Source organism: Sciurus carolinensis, chromosome 12 (genome assembly GCF_902686445.1).
Source record: "Sciurus carolinensis chromosome 12, mSciCar1.2, whole genome shotgun sequence".
In the NCBI taxonomy this organism is placed as follows: domain Eukaryota; kingdom Metazoa; phylum Chordata; class Mammalia; order Rodentia; family Sciuridae; genus Sciurus; species Sciurus carolinensis.
This window is the reverse complement of record NC_062224.1, coordinates 112,552,454-112,568,304: the sequence shown is the minus strand read 5'-3', so window position 1 is coordinate 112,568,304 and position 15,851 is coordinate 112,552,454. Positions and strand designations below refer to the sequence as shown.

Sequence of the window (15,851 nt, the reverse complement as noted above, 5' to 3'; positions counted from 1 at the left end):
AAAAAAAAAAACTCCTTGATAATGAAAACACCTGAAAAAAGAATGAGCAATAAAGAGAAACTCAGTCTCTTCCTTTCAGAGAATAATCTTCCAGGGAACTCACTAGATCTCTGTAAAAGTTAATTATACTGTGGATAAAGTGTGAGTCAAAGTTTACTTTTGTTTGTGTTGGGACTCAGAAAATGCTATCCCAAAGTGAAGGTCTCGGAAGCTCAGCTTCTCACTGAGCTTCTCCTCCTTCCTGTCTCTCACTCCCCATTCTCCTCCAAGGTGAGCTAGCTAGAATTCCCCTTCCTCAAGGTAGGTCATGGAAACCAGAGCCCATGATCCCTAAAGACAGCCATAAAACCCCAAAAAAGTTCTAACTATGTCCCACATTTCTGCGTAACAGTTGATCACGGAGCAATCCTCTGGCTTACCTTGTTGACTGTAGGTCATCAGACCCTCATTCCAGAAAGGGTCCTGCCCCCCACCCAGAAGAAAGGACTACTGCACAGAGGCCAAGGAGAGGCTGAGCAGACAGGCCTTGCCGGTCTCCTTCCCTCGCCTGAGTCTGTAACGGTGAGTCACACCCTTTTGCCCAATTATATTTATGTTCATGCTCCATGGAAACCAAGCAAAAAGATGGCACGGTTCAACCTGGGTCCCTGGGTCTTCCATCTCAGGGCTCCAGAGTCACATAAAACTAGACCAAATAAATGTGTATGCCTTTCTCTTGTTAACCTGTTTTTTTGCTATAGGCACATCAGCCATGATCCTTTATAATGGACAGAAAAGGGATCACCACCTTTCCCACGCCTCCCCCAGCTCTGGCTTCTGTTTCTAAGTTTGAAAAACAAATGAATAAAGTAAACACAATTTCAAAGGGGAATTTTTAACCTACCTAAGGAAAAAAATGCATTCAGGTACTAGTGTAACACAAAATCCATAAAAATAAGAATTATGACAAATATAAATATATATCTCTGCTTAGAAAATGCACACCCAGGTCCTTATCACGCTCAAAAATAGTTGTGCTTCATTTAAGAATAAATTATTATTAAAATTTTTCACCAATTTACACTGATACCCTACAATGTAAACACTGATCTCTTTGCCTTAAATTAATGAAGTACCATAAGTTCAAAACTAGTTGGACTTTCTCAATCATTATTTGCTTTTTCTGCTGAATGATGTCTTTGTGGGATACATGCTTTTGATATAAGCAACTTCATTTATTTCTCATTGATCAGTGTTTGGATAACTTCTGTTTTATTTTTTCTTAATACAAACAATACTTCTATTCACATTCTTATACTCGTTTACTTATGCACCTGTTCAGGAGTTTCTCCTGAGTACCTGCCTGGCTTCCTCCCTTCCTCCTTCCCTCCTTCCCTTTTTTCCTTCCTCCTTCCATTTATCTACCTGAACATCTCTACTTCATCTTTGTTTCTACATTGGGTGTTTCACTAGATTCCTCACTTAATGTTGCCCTCTTCTGAAAGAACAGAAAAGTTCAGGTAGTTAACTGTTTTCTCTCTGTTTAATGATGTGGGAAGGGTTTTGAGCCCTCCAATTTTATAGTTCTCTTTTATCTTATAGGACTCTAAATTTTTCCCTTTCTTTCTTCTTTTCCCCTTCATTGACAAATTACCAAATGGTGTGTCTGCCTTCCTTTTGTCCCATTTCCTCCTAAAGTCACAGATTGCAAAGATCCTCTTTAAATGTAGCTTATCCTGTTAAATTACACCTGTCCCTCTGTCCCTTTAATATTGGACAATCCTTGCAGGGGTGCTTGGTCCTTGAAGTTGCTAGTACTTGAAATTCCTCTTCAGTGCTCTGTGCCCTGATCTGCTTAGATGCTTGTTCTGATTTTCTAACATATGGTGCATTTAGTCAGTCTAGGGCTTGCTTAACTCACCCTTCGCCAGTCTCCCTCTTCTTTCTTTCATGCTGCTTTTCTTGGTCTGTCCCTAAAAATTCTTACAGCTAAGTGGGGAGGGGTGGCCGAGTGAGACCACACACTGACTGAGGGATTTTCCTTGTTTTCTCAATTACTATGCAGTTTTGTCTTTCTCTGTCTTCGAGTCAACAGGGGGCATGTTTTGGTGAGAAATTTATTCTTCCTCCTAGTTGTTTCAAGTCACCTGATAAGGAGATCCTGGGAGATGGGTTGCTATGTAGCCCCACCGGTCCTCACTATTCCAGGTGGTTGGTCAGATGCAGGCTTGTGCAGATGTAGTTACTAGATGATGCGTTCTTGGAAGGTTCCTTCCTTTCTAGCACCTGCTAGAAACTGTCCACAGAAATTAAAACCAACCTATTTAAGAACAAAGAAAACTACATTAATTGGGGACTAATTAAAGATTATGATCTGGAAAAACAGATTCAAGCAGTCTCAAAAATGTGCGCTGAGGTCTTACAAAACAGCAGCTGTGTTTATAGTTGTAAAAACACAAGTGGGTTGGAAATTACATTTGTTTGTCAGGAAGTGTAGTTGGTGCTGGCAGAAGTTAAGCTGTCTTGTGAGAAAGAGATTGGATAGAGTCTCTGGCTCAGGGTAGTTTGGGGGAAAGGATCCAGTATTCAGCAGAGGTTAATAATGTTCCAAAGGTCAACTTGCATGACAGAGGGGAGGGGTAGTTCAAGGGTTCAGCTGCAGAGGCATCCGAGATCATATTAAGAGTGGTTTCTCAACTCCCTTCTAAGTGCCCTGAACCAAGGCTACTCCATTTTTATGTTTTTCCCCTTGACAAAACTAAGCAAGAAGTTGAGACTGTATCATTTGGTATACGGACTTTAAGAGAAGCTAATTCCAGTATCAACTGTAAGTCATACATTAAAATATCCCCAAACTTTTATTAACTCACAGCATTGACTAGTAATCAAAGAAATACAACTTAAAATTATAAGAAAGTAGCACTTCAAAATGCTAATATCAGCAAAAAATAAATTAAAATCTGAAAATATCAAGTGTCAGGAAGAGGAGGAGGGGAATCCTTCACTGCTGGAGGGAGCACAAGTTGGTACACACGTTGTGGAGAACAGTTGGTCAGTATCTAGTGAAGCTGAAGATATGCAATCTATTTTACTGTGCATATTAATTATTCAGAATAGTGGATTTCACTGAGGCATACATGCATACAACGAACTTGATCAATGTCATTCCCTAGTACCTCTCCCGGCCCTCCCCTCTTTCTTCCCCTGATCCCCTTTCTCTATTCCAATGGTCTCCCTTCTACCTCTACGAGCTCCTTTTCTTTTTTCCTTTTTTCCCTTTAGTTCCCACATATGAGAGAAAATGTACAGTCCTTGTCTGGCTTATTTCCCTTAACAATACTCTCCAGTTCCATCAATTTTCCTACAAATGATATAATTTTATTCTTCTTTAGGCCTGAATAAAACACCATTGTATATAAATATACACCACATTTTCTTTATCCATTCATCTTTTGACTGATACCCAAGCTGGTTCCATATTTGGTTATTGTGAATTGTGCAGTTATAAATATGGGAGTGCATCTGCCTCTAAACTATGCTGACTTTAATTCTATTGGATAGACACTGAGGAGTGGTATAGCTGATTATTTGCTTTAATTATCAGAGAAATACCAAGGGAGCAAGAACCAAGATCCTAAAACCAGAAAGCCTCCAGAGATGAGCCAGAGACCTCAGCGCAGTCTTTTGTTTGATACCTGTACCATTTAGAAAGAAACAACTGAGAGGCTGGACTTTTGCAGATCCCCAGGGGTACGAAGGCAAAATTTCAAGTTCAAGAAGGGTAAAACTGGAAAATAACCCCAGGCCCTTTATTGCAACCCATAAAAGATTTTTAATCAGCCCAACCCAGCCTTCCAGAACATCCCAGAAAGATAACCTATGCCCTTGTAGTAAAACCAATCAAAACCAAATACAAGGATCATGTTTTAAGATAAACCGTAAAGTTGTAAAAAAGGAATTGTTACTTTTGAAGACACAACAGTAAGATTTACAGCCAACTTCTCAACTGAAATGATGGAAGTCAGAAAGCAATGAAATATCATCTAAGTGCCGTATTTACAATACTACCAATTCAGAGTTCTATACCTTCTGAAAATATCCTTCAAAAATAAAGGTCAAATAATTAATACTCAAAAAATAAACTAAAATAGTCACCAGCAGACTCACACTAAAGGAAGTATTAGATTTGTTTTAGAAAATTGAAAACGATCCTGAATGGAAGCATAGAAATACTATACATGAAGGGATATAAATGTATGTACATTTAAGTGAATAGTGATTGCATGAGGCAATAACCAAAATGTCTTGTGAGGTGGTAAGTGCAAGAATAATTAAATATACAAAACCATACTACTACAAAAGTTGTGAGGGTAATAAATATAAAGTGTTAGAGACACCAGTCACTGTCTTGGAATTGGTAAAAATACAAATATATCTGACACTTTAAAAGCACAAATTTGCATATTTCAATACCTAGGGATGCCCCGAAAAGAACAGTAGGAAACAAGTTAATGATGGAAATGAATAGAAGTATTTATCAATCCAAAAGTAGGTGAAAAGAAAAAGAAAATAGGACAGGTGAAGCAAATAGAACATAAGTGGTAAAAGGACAGATTTACAGATTAAATGCGAACAAGTTAAATATTTCGATTAATGAGAAAAATTGCCAGACTGCATTTTTAAAGGAATGGCTGCAAGACCCTTTATAGGTGGGCAAATTTGAAGGAATGGTGAAAAGTCAGGTGGGAGGAAGTGTGCGGGAGATGCTAAGGTGGTACATCACGAGAATGAAAGACCATCCATTTTAAAAACTGGATTTTTGTTGTTGCTGCTCTTAATTAGAATTAATCCTGGAGGCAAATACCACTGTTCCCAATCTCTGTGGGAGATGACGAGTGGAAGAATGAAAGAAGGAGTAGCCCAGCAATTCCAAGGATGCTTGTTTAATTAATTATCTTAATGAACATCCTGCAACGTGCGCCTCTCCCCACACGCTTCCTGAGTGTCTTGACAAGCACGTCCCGTGGAATGGGCGGCCTGGATTCAGAGACCCTGGAGCAACCTTCAGCATTTTGCTTCCTCCTTCTATGTAGCAACATGTTCACTCAAGAGCTGAGGTTAACAGGATTCACTCGCTCATGGGATTGTGGTATGGATCAAGTGAAGCCAAGTAGAACTGCAGTCACGTCTGGTTATGGCCAATGCTGTGAGCGGTGAGCACTGTGGGCCTCTCCTGTCTCCCCTGGGGAGGCACCCTTGTCTCTGCCCCAGGGTTCTCCCCGCTGTCCTGGGCCAAGGCTTCTACTCTGGTTTGTCAAGATGACCCTGTGTAAATTTTGTTTTTCAGAAATATCATCAAAATAAATTATACTTTATCAAAAGTAGAACTTCTGTGCTGCCAAGGACACCATCATGAAAGTTAAAAGACAACCATCAGAGTGAGAAAATGTTTGCAAATCACACATCTGATGAGATTTGTATCTAGAATATATAACGACGTCTCAGCCCCATAGTAAGAAGACAAAATGGGGAAAATATCTGAGTAGGTATTTCTCCAAAAAAGACATACAAATGGCCAAGTACATCAAAAGATGGTCAACTTTAGTCATTAGGAAAATGCAAATCAAAACCACAGTGAGATTCTACCTCAGACCTACTAGGACGGCTATCACCATAAAGGACACACAGGAGTACCTCAAAGTGCCAAACACAGAATGACCCCGTGACTTAGCTATTTCACTCCTTAGGTATATACCCAGGAGAAATGAAAGCTATGTTGAACGCTTGCAATGAATGTATATAGCAGCATTATTCATGATAGTCAGAAAGTAGAGACAATTCAAACGTCTGTCAACTGTTGAATGGACAGATGAAATGTGGTACCCATATGGTGGAATACTATTCAACCAGAACAAGGAGTAAAGTACTGATACATGCTACAAAGTGGATGAACTTTGAAGATGCTTTGCTAAGTAAAAGAAACTCATCACCAGAAAATCATATTTTGCACGATCCCAGTCATACGCAACGTTCAGTACAGGCAGACCTATAGCGATGGAGAGAGAATGAGTAGTTGCCTACGGCCGGGGGAGGAAACTTAGTGGAAGAAATGGAGAATAACTGCTGATAGACACGGGAGTTCTTTGGGGAGGGGAACGAGTTTGTTCTAAACTTGATCGTGGTGATGACTGCACAACTCTGTGCCCTGAATTTAAAACCACTGCCCTTTACTCATCACCAGAAAATCATATTTTGCACGATCCCAGTCATACACAACGTTCAGTACAGGCAGACCTGTAAATGGATGCATTTTAGTATATGAATTATCTTTCAGTAAATAGTTTTTTTTTTTTTTGCAATCTGGTCCAGGGAACGCAATCCTTCCTTGGTTCTGCCACAGATTCGCGCCTCTGTATGACTTTCTTAACTCTTCCATCAGGTGTTAAAGGGAAGTGAAGGTACTTGCTCAGCTCACTCTCTTTTTTTTTTTAAATTTGTAGTTTAATTCCACTGGAACTGTCTACTCCCAAACAATTTTACCTTACCCCATTTTTTTCTTTTTTCTATAGTAAGTTTACTCCTCAAATACACTATATATTTTTCTTGTTTTTTTTTTTTTTTTCTCATGGAAAGGAAACTGTATGAAAGGAGACATCGTCATGTTTTCTTATTGTTATTTTGTTTTTTAGTTGAAGTATCACAAAACTAAGAAAAATATCTACTATATAGTATGTGCCCATTGATTTTTTTTTTATTATTGTAAACAAATGGTATACATGTTGTTTCTCTGTCTGTACATGGCGTAAAGGCATACCATTTGTGTAATCATAAATTTACATAGGGTAATGTTGTTTGATTCATTCTGCCATTTTTTCCCTTCCCCCCCACCCCTCCCTCTATACAGTCCTTCCTTCCTCCATTCCTGCACCCCTCCCTAAACCCAACTCCAACCCCAACACTAACCCCTCCCACCCCCCATTATGTGTCATCATCCACTTATTAGCGATATCATTCTTCCTTTGGTTTTTTGAGATTGGCTTATCTCACTTAGCATGATATTCTCCAGTTTCATCCATTTGCCTGCAAATGCCATAATTTTATCATTCTTTATGGCTGAGTAATATTCCATTGTATATATATACCACATTTTCTTTATCCATTCATCAATTGAAGGACATCTAGGTTGGTTCCACAGTCTGGCTATTGTGAACTGAGCAGCTATGAACATTGATGTGGCTGTATCTCTGTAATATTCTGATTTTAAGTCCTTTGGGTATAGGCCAAGTAGTGGGATAGCTGGGTCAAATGGTGGTTCCATTCCAAGTTTTCTAAGGAGTCTCCATACTGCTTTCCAGAGTGGCTGCACTAATTTGCAGCCCCACCAGCAATGTATGAGTGTACCTTTCTCCCTACATCCTCGCCAACACCTGTTGTTGCTTGTATTCTTGATAATCGCCATTCTAATTGGGGTGAGATGGAATCTTAGGGTGGTTTTGATTTGCATTTCTCTTATTACTAGAGATGTTGAACATTTTTCCATATGTTTGTTGATTGCTTGTAGATCTTCTTCTGTGAAGTGTCTATTCATTTCCTTAGCCCATTTGTTGATTGGATTATTTGCATTCTTGGTGTAGAGTTTTTTGAGTTCTTTATAGATTCTGGAGATTAGTGCTCTATCTAAAGTATGATTGGCAAAGATTTTCTCCCACTCTGTAGGCTCTTTCTTCGCATTGCTGATAGTTTCCTTTGCTGAGAGAAAACTTTTTAGTTTGACTCTATCCCAGTTATTAATTCTTGCTTTTATTTCTTGTGCTATGGGAGTCCTGTTGAGGAAGTCTGGTCCTAAGCCGACATGTTGAAGCTCTGGACCTACTTTTTCTTCTATAATATGCAGGGTCTCTGGTCTGATTCCGAGATCCTGAATCCATTTTGAGTTTAGTTTCGTGCATGGTGAGAGATAGGGGTTTAGTTTCCTTCTGTTGCATATGGATTTCCAGTTCTGCCAGCACCATTTGTTGAAGAGGCTATCTTTTCTCCATTGCATATTTTTGGCACCTTTGTCTAATATGAGAAAATTGTATTTATTTGGGTTTGTGTCTGTGTCCTCAATTCTGTACCATTGATCCACCTTTCTATTTTGGTACCAATACCATGCCGTTTTTGTTACTATTGCTTTGTAGTAGAGTTGAAGATCTGGTATTGTGATACCCCCTGCTTCACTCTTTCTGCCAAGGATTGCTTTAGCTATTCTGGGTTTTTTATTCTTCCAGATGAATTTCATAATTTTTTGCTCTATTTCTGTAAGGTACATCATTGGGATTTTAATTGGAATTGCATTAAATCTGTATAGCACTTTTGGTAGTATGGCCATTTTGACAATATTAATTCTTCCTATCCAAGAACATGGGAGATCTTTCCATCTTCTAAGGTTTTCTTTAATTTCTTTCTTTAGTGTTCTGTAGTTCTCGTTGTAGAGGTCTTTCACCTCTTTTGTGAGATTGATTCCCAAATATTTTATTTTTTTCAAGGCTATTGTGAATGGGGTAGTTTTCCTAATTTCTCTTTCTGAAGATTCATCGCTTATGTATAAAAATGCCTTAGATTTATGTGCATTGATCTTATATCCCGCTACTTTACTGAATTCACTTATGAGATCTAAAAGTTTTCTGGTGGAATTTCCTGGTTCCTCTAAGTATACAATCATATCATCAGCAAATAGGGATAGTTTGAGTTCTTCTTTTCCTATTCGTATCCCTTTAATTTCTTTGGTCTGTCTAATTGCTCTGGCTAGAGTTTCAAGGACGATATTGAATAGAAGTGGTGAAAGAGGGCATCCCTGCCTTGTTCCAGTTTTTAGAGGGAATGCTTTCAGTTTTTCACCATTTAGAATGATATTAGCCATGGGTTTAGCGTAGATGGCCTTTACAATGTTAAGGAATGTTCCCACTATCCCTATTTTTTCTAGTGTTTTGAGCATGAAGGGGTGCTGTATTTTATCAAATGCTTTTTCTGCATCTATCGAAATAATCATGTGATTCTTGACTTTAAGTCTATTGATATGGTGAATTACATTTATTGATTTCCTGATGTTGAACCAACCTTGCATCCCTGGGATGAAACCCACTTGATCATGGTGCACTATCTTTTTAATATGTTTTTGTATGCAATTTGCTAAAATTTTGTTTAGAATTTTTGCGTCGATGTTCATTAAGGATATTGGTCTGAAATTTTCTTTCCTTGATGTGTCTCTGTCTGGTTTAGGAATCAGGGTGATATTGGCTTCATAGAATGAGTTTGGGAGGGTTCCCTCCTCTTCTATTTTATGGAATATTTTGAGAAGTATTGGAATGAGCTCTTCTTTAAAGGTTTTGTAGCACTCAGCTAAGAACCCATTTGGTCCTGGACTTTTCTTTATTGGTAGGCTTTTGATGACTTCATCTATTTCATTACTTGAAATTGGTCTATTTAAATTGTGTACGTCCTCCTCGTTCAGTTTAGGCAATTCATATGTCTCTAGAAACCTGTTGATGTCTTCGAAATTTTCTATTTTGTTGGAGTATAGGTTTTCGAAATAGCTTCTAATTATGTTTTGTATTTCAGTCGTGTCTGTTGTGATATTTCCTTGTTCATTTCGAATTTTAGTGATTTGGGTTTTCTCTCGTCTTCTCTTTGTTAGTGTGGCTAAAGGTTTATCAATTTTGTTTATTTTTTCAAAGAACCAACTATTTATTTTGTCAATTTTTTGTATTGTTTCTTTTGTTTCAATTTCGTTGATTTCAGCTCTCAGTTTAACTATTTCCTGTCTTCTACTACTTTTGGTGTTGGTCTGTTCTTCTTTTTCTAGGGCTTTGAGCTGTAGTGTTAGGTCATTTATTTTTTGAGTTTTACTTCTTTTATTAAATGCACTCCATGAAATAAATCTTCCTCTAAGTACTGCTTTCATAGTGTCCCAGAGATTTTGATATGATGTTTCTTTGTTCTCGTTTACCTCTAAGAATTTTTTAATTTCCTTTCTAATATCTTCTGTTATCCATTCATCATATAATAGCATATTGTTTAATCTCCAGGTGTTGGAGTAGTTTCTGTTTTTTACTCTTTCATTTATTTCTAACTTCAATCCATTATGATCTGATGGAATCATAGGTAGTGTCTCTATCTTCTTGTATTTTCAGCTCACTCTCTTGATCCAGAAGCTCCAGAGGGATTATTTTTAAAGAGAACTGCCCAGAAAATCAATATAGGGCACAAAGCAAGAGGACCACATGCATCATACAGGAAACACAGACGGGTTTGTCTGAAAGGAACACTAAAACGAGTTTGTCTTGCTATTTACCTAAGGTCTAGAGCAACTTAGTCCTTTAGAACTTGTCCTCCCAGCTCTTTGACCCTAGGAAGTAAGATAAGGTTTTAAGAAGTTTCCTGTCAAGATTTGTCACAGTTAAAATGAAGGAGTTAGAGGTAACAGGGCTGCGACATGCCCGTTCTCACTCGAGCGTCCCAATGAAGGGAACTTGGACCCTTCCAGGAAGAGTCTAGGGGTGACTGGAGCCACGTGGAGCGGGGAATAAGGCCAACGGCCCCGCAGCCCACTACGGGAACTGGGAACTTTCAGACCCAAACTTAAGGTTAGCAGTGAATCTAAATGCCAAGCCCTTCTTCAGGGACCCCTGATGTGACCAGGTTCCAAGAAATTTGTTGCCACCTGGTTGTTCTTAAGCAATCTGGTAACGGGGAGGGGTAGGAAAGCCACGCCCGTTTCCGCATCCGCAGCGTCGGACTGGGGGGTAATGCTTGTGATCCTGAACTAGCAAAATGAAACGATGTGTGTGAGACGATTTTTACGACTTAAAACACTTTGTGAACATAAAATGCTATTAAATGTTCCTGCTTCCTGGAAGGCAGCTCTGCAAAGCCCAGTGGAAACACAACTCAAGATGTGACAGCACACCCCTGGGATCACCCAGGAGCTCGCTGGAAGTGACCTCAGGGCCACCCCTGACCTACCGAATGCCCACCCACGTTTTGGCGGGGTCTTCAAGCGATTCCTGTGCGTGCTAAAGTCCGAGGAGCCCTGGAGACTTAACACGGCGCAGCTCCACTCAGCAGGCCCTTTCAGGTACCCATACCAGGACAGTGACTAGGTCCGTGTGGAAGAGAGGCGCAAGGCACACTCGTTCTAGCAAGAGCAGAACCGTAGTAGGACCTAAGGGTCTCCTAAGAGGAGATCCACCCGCAGCCTTGGCCTGGGGGCAGCTGGTGCCTGGCGCGCCTGAGAAGCACTTGCCAGCAGCTCCTCGGCTGGCGCCCGCGCCTGGTTAGTCCCTGTGCGGTGGACACAGGGGCGTGCGCAGTGGGGCAGGGCGTGCAGGGCTCCACAGCAGCCATCTCCTGGGTCGTGCCCCCAGTGTGTCGCTCACACGCCTGCTGGCATACCCATGTGCTTCCTCTCTGTGTGGGCGGAAAGAATGGTCACTGCCAGCAGGGCTTCCAGGAGGTCAGGACCAACCGGAGAGGGGACAACCAGGACATAACTGGAGAATTGTTTGTGGGCTATTTACAGAATCTGTGGCCCGACTGACAATGAAGTAACTGGATTTTTCCTTCCTAACTGAGAAATGTGCTCAGCTCTTTCTTTTGTGTCTTAGTCATTGTTGTTGCCATCTTGTCATCCAGTCATTCTATTCATTGGACAAGAAAGTCTCTCTCGCTGTGGCCAAATTCGGTTCAGGGAATTTCAGGCAAGAGGCTCCCTGACCTCCAACCTGACAGACCGCCTTCCTCCCGCCCTTCAGTCCCTCCGTTCTGTCCTCTCCCCAGCTCTCCTCTCCACCTACCTCTTGTCTTATGGTGTTGGTGGCTGCTCTCTCCACTAGAAAGCAAAGTCCACGGGGCAGGGGTTTGCTCTTTTGTTTGTTGCTATAGCTGCAGCACTTGGACAGTGTCAGGCACCTAGTAAGTGTCAATGTTAATCTAAGGAATTGATGCGAAACAGCTCAGGTGCTTAGAGCCACTGGTCTTGCCGGGCTGCAGAAGAAAATCCCTTACCTTCATCATTTTGACTACATCTGAGGTATGCAAGGGCTCTACAGCCCCCTGGCTTAGTCTTCTACTAAATGTTCATGCTTATAACCAAGAGTGTAAGCAAAAGACAAGTTACCCAGTTCTCTTGCAAGCCAAAACGAGGGGCGTGGGTTGGAAGAGCTTAGAAATCCCTGTAGGTTCATGCAAGCCAACATTCATACAAGCAGAGAAACCCGGATGAGATGCAGGTCTGGGCAGGGCGAGCAAGCTGGGAACAGGCAACCACAGTATGCTGGGACCCAGAAGCATCAAGTCCAAGGGCACAAGGTCAGAACAAGAATGTCCATCCAGGAGATCAGGGACACGCTCTGTCTGCTCACCTGGGCTCAGTGATGTGCCAGAAAAGGTGCCTCCCACACAGAAATGAGACCTGGTCAGGAGAGACTGTGCCATCAACCAAGTGGAATTCACACACCATTAGCCACGCGCCCACATGTGTGAGGTGACTGGTGTTTGCAAGTTCCAACTCAAGTTGGAAATCAAACGTGGAGTACAATCCCATTTTGTGTATACATAAGCAGGTGCAAGAACCCAGAAAAATGTTAACAGCAGTCACGGTGACCTCTGCCTGGTTAGATTAGGGATGGTTTTAACTTCTTTTTATTTATTCATCTTATCAACTCAGTACGCATTTGTAACATCCATGATAAGACGAACTTCTAAACCACCTGCACGGCATGCTAGGTGTATGCCTTGGCACTCGGTCACTGCCCCTGCCTGGGGGACCTGAGCTCTGGTTCAACCCCGGCTCTCCTGGAGATTCAGCTGCAGAGGGCGGGAGGAGGAGCAGGAAGCCTCCTCCCGCCTCTCCTCTCCCAGCACCTCTGATTCTTAAGACTCTGTCTCCCAGCACACAAACAACGGGAAAAGTCTTCCGTGGAAGGGCAGCGCTCAGAGGGAAAGAGAGGTAAGCGTGAGAGTCTAGACCGGGCACTCAGACCCCTGGGGCTCACAGGCGAGCCTTGGCTCACATCCACGCCCCGCGTTACTGGATTCTTTGTCTTTGTTAAATGGGTTGCTTTTTAATGTTAAACCAAGACACATAAACAAGCCTTGCCACCAAGACAATTCAGCATCTCTCAAGGGAAAAGGAGACTGGGATTTGACTGGCCAGGCATTTCATTCAATTAGTGCTGCTTACTGAGTTACCACGAGACTCTGGAAAACCAGCTACCTGACCCACCGCAAGGCCCCTCTGAGCTAAGCAGTAATGACTGGTTGACTCCTTGGCAGGACATGATGGCAAAGAAGGTGGCAGTGATTGGAGCGGGGGTCAGCGGCCTGGTCTCGCTGAAATGCTGTGTGGACGAGGGGCTGGAGCCCACCTGCTTTGAGAGGACGGGGGATATCGGAGGGCTGTGGCGATTCCAAGTAAGTGAGCTCTTCCTGCTGCTTGAACGGGTGGTGCTGCTCTTTCAGGGTGAATCACAGCTACGTGTGGCCCTTGTGGTGAGATTTTATGGGCAACTTTGATCCGGTTTATTGTTATTTATCTAGCAGCTACATAGGAACCTGGGTAACAGGCTGGCATCTCTCCCCGGGTCCACACTATGCCAAGCCAGCTGCCAACCAGGCATGCATCCTTTACCCAGCAGTTATCTCATGGCCCATATTTTTGTCACTCTCTGATGTACTAGTTAGGGAGTAAACTAACATCGGAGAACAGCTTACAAAATAACAGCAACAGGAATTCTTTTCAGGGCACTATTTACTTCTTTTTCAATCACGGAGCCAAATGCTTCTTCAGAGAATGCGCCCCAGCACTTCCAACATTTCTCCAACAAATAAACCATGTTTGTTTCTCTGAGCTACAGATTATGTGCTAGTGTAACTGCTGTGAATCTCTTCATCAAATATTCATATTACTTAAATTCTTTCTGCTCACCAAATCCCAATAGTGACACTGCTAGCCCTCACTCAGGATTTGTACTGAAATCTGAAAGGCACATGATTATTCCGTCCAACAAGCTTTTGAAAATGTACTGACTTGCCACCTCCTAGCTGTGACATCTTGGGCCAGTGATTACATCCCTGTGCTTCAGGGTACTCGGTGACACTGGGGATAATAACAGTGACGTGGAATGATCTCACAGTGCTGTTTTGAGGATGAGGGGAGATCGCTCACACGAGAACTCAGAACAGTCCTGACTCACCACAGAGCTCTGTGTCACCTACTAACAGTAACAAAGCTGATGGACGAGCTAAGACAAGGAGAGAGGTCTAGTGGTTGCCTATGGCCACGCAGCTCAGTCCCCGGCAGCTGAGCACCTACTGATCACCATGCCCCCAACTCATGTTCCCACTCAGAAAGGTAAAACAGAAGTTCAAGTTCATAACACAGCAGCAGCAACTTAAGAGTTAGGTATCAGGCATATCCAACCGAGGTTTCGAGCCACACGAGAACACTTCAGACAGGAGCAAAACGTTGGAATCCGTGCCGAACGGAGGTAACCATGTCAGCAGCAGCCATCTCGAGGGCTCTTCCTCCAGGCTGGCCAGCTAGGGGCATGGCACGGTCACCCAGCATATGTGCTTTGCCAATTCAACCTCACCCCAAAAGGGATGCTTCTGTCATTAGGTTTCTCAAAGGTATCTGATCCAAGAAACACCTATTGGGTTTCTTAAAGATCCTGATTAGCAGACCTACAGAATCAGGGTGTCCTGGGGATGGTTAGTACGATTTCCAATGAATACTGTGACGAGACAAGTCTGGCCGGGGCTGCACAGATAACGAGTGGGAAATATTGCTTGGCTTGATGGCGAGATGGATTCCTAGGTGAGACAGGTGGCTTCGCCGAGAAGGAAGCTGGAAAACCAGCCTGAATCACGTTCATTCCTTACTAACTGGTCTTTAGACTATTATAGCTGGTCCTGAGGAGGTGATATGAAATTTGGTCATTCCTGTCGTGACCAAAGATATACTACCTCCCTGTAGGGGGATAGTAATCAAACGTCACAGGCTGCCCCTGGCCCCTGGCCTGCAAGGGTCTTGCTTACCTGGAGACGGGACTGCCAAGGGGGCCACTGGGAAGGGTGCTGGGAGCCCCCTGCTGGGGGGAAGGCCTCTTCACAGCTCTCCCACCCAGGACCTTTTCTTTTTCCCATGTATTTAGCAGTGCATTATAGTTATACGTAGTGGCCCCCGTCGTCACGCATGCGTACCTGCACACAATACGATGTGTCCCTTTCGTTCCCCAGGACTTCCCTTTCCCTCCTCCTCCTCCCCCCTCCCCTTGGACCTCTATCCCTATTCTACTGGTTTCCCTTCTATTTTCATGAGATCCCCTCCACACCCTGAATTGTTTTTAAAATGAGTTTTTCACTAATTTCTCTGTTTACACACAATTCTTCAGAGATCACTCCACTCATGTAGTGGTGACAAGTTTATTAAAAAACAAAAAATGTAAAATCCCTCCCAAGCCCAGCTTTGGTGCTGAGTTCTTCCAGAAGTTTCTCCAGCACCCCCTAGTGGCATCTTGGGAGCACAGGCAGTGTGGGAGTTCACGCGTATTTAGCACTTTTCCCAGCACAGAAGCACTTAGCATGCCTCTCCCTTCACCATGCCGGTCGGAAGAAGGTCTTGGGATTGTCTTCACTGATATCTGAACTGGAAATTCAGGATTTGGATAAATAACACCCAAGGGAACATAGTTGATGGAAAAGAACTCAAACAAAGGTCTGGACGATTCCAGAACCTTCGCAGTTAACAACCTCACTGGGGTACCAAAAGAGCCATCAGCCTTCTCTGCCCATCCCTGACACCTGTAGTCATGGGGAAGTAACCTGTGCAC

At 42.5% G+C, this 15,851-nt stretch overlaps 1 protein-coding gene and 1 long non-coding RNA gene across 2 annotated transcripts in view; one reads left to right on the top strand and one right to left on the bottom strand.

Annotated features, from left to right (window-relative positions):
- Positions 1 to 1,363: 1,363 nt before the first annotated feature.
- Positions 1,364 to 15,851, bottom strand: part of LOC124961644 (uncharacterized) — a 22,015-nt gene continuing 7,527 nt past the window's right edge. The window contains exon 3 of the long non-coding RNA XR_007104316.1: positions 1,364 to 2,299. This is a non-coding gene — a long non-coding RNA (uncharacterized LOC124961644). The remainder of the gene's footprint in view (positions 2,300 to 15,851) is intronic.
- Fmo2 (flavin containing dimethylaniline monoxygenase 2) overlaps positions 12,807 to 15,851 on the top strand; it is a 21,860-nt gene continuing 18,815 nt past the window's right edge. Inside the window, exons 1-2 of the mRNA XM_047520489.1 lie at positions 12,807 to 12,967; positions 13,294 to 13,431. Of these exons, the coding sequence (XP_047376445.1) occupies positions 13,297 to 13,431 (135 nt within the window). The 5' untranslated portion in view covers positions 12,807 to 12,967; positions 13,294 to 13,296. The remainder of the gene's footprint in view (positions 12,968 to 13,293; positions 13,432 to 15,851) is intronic.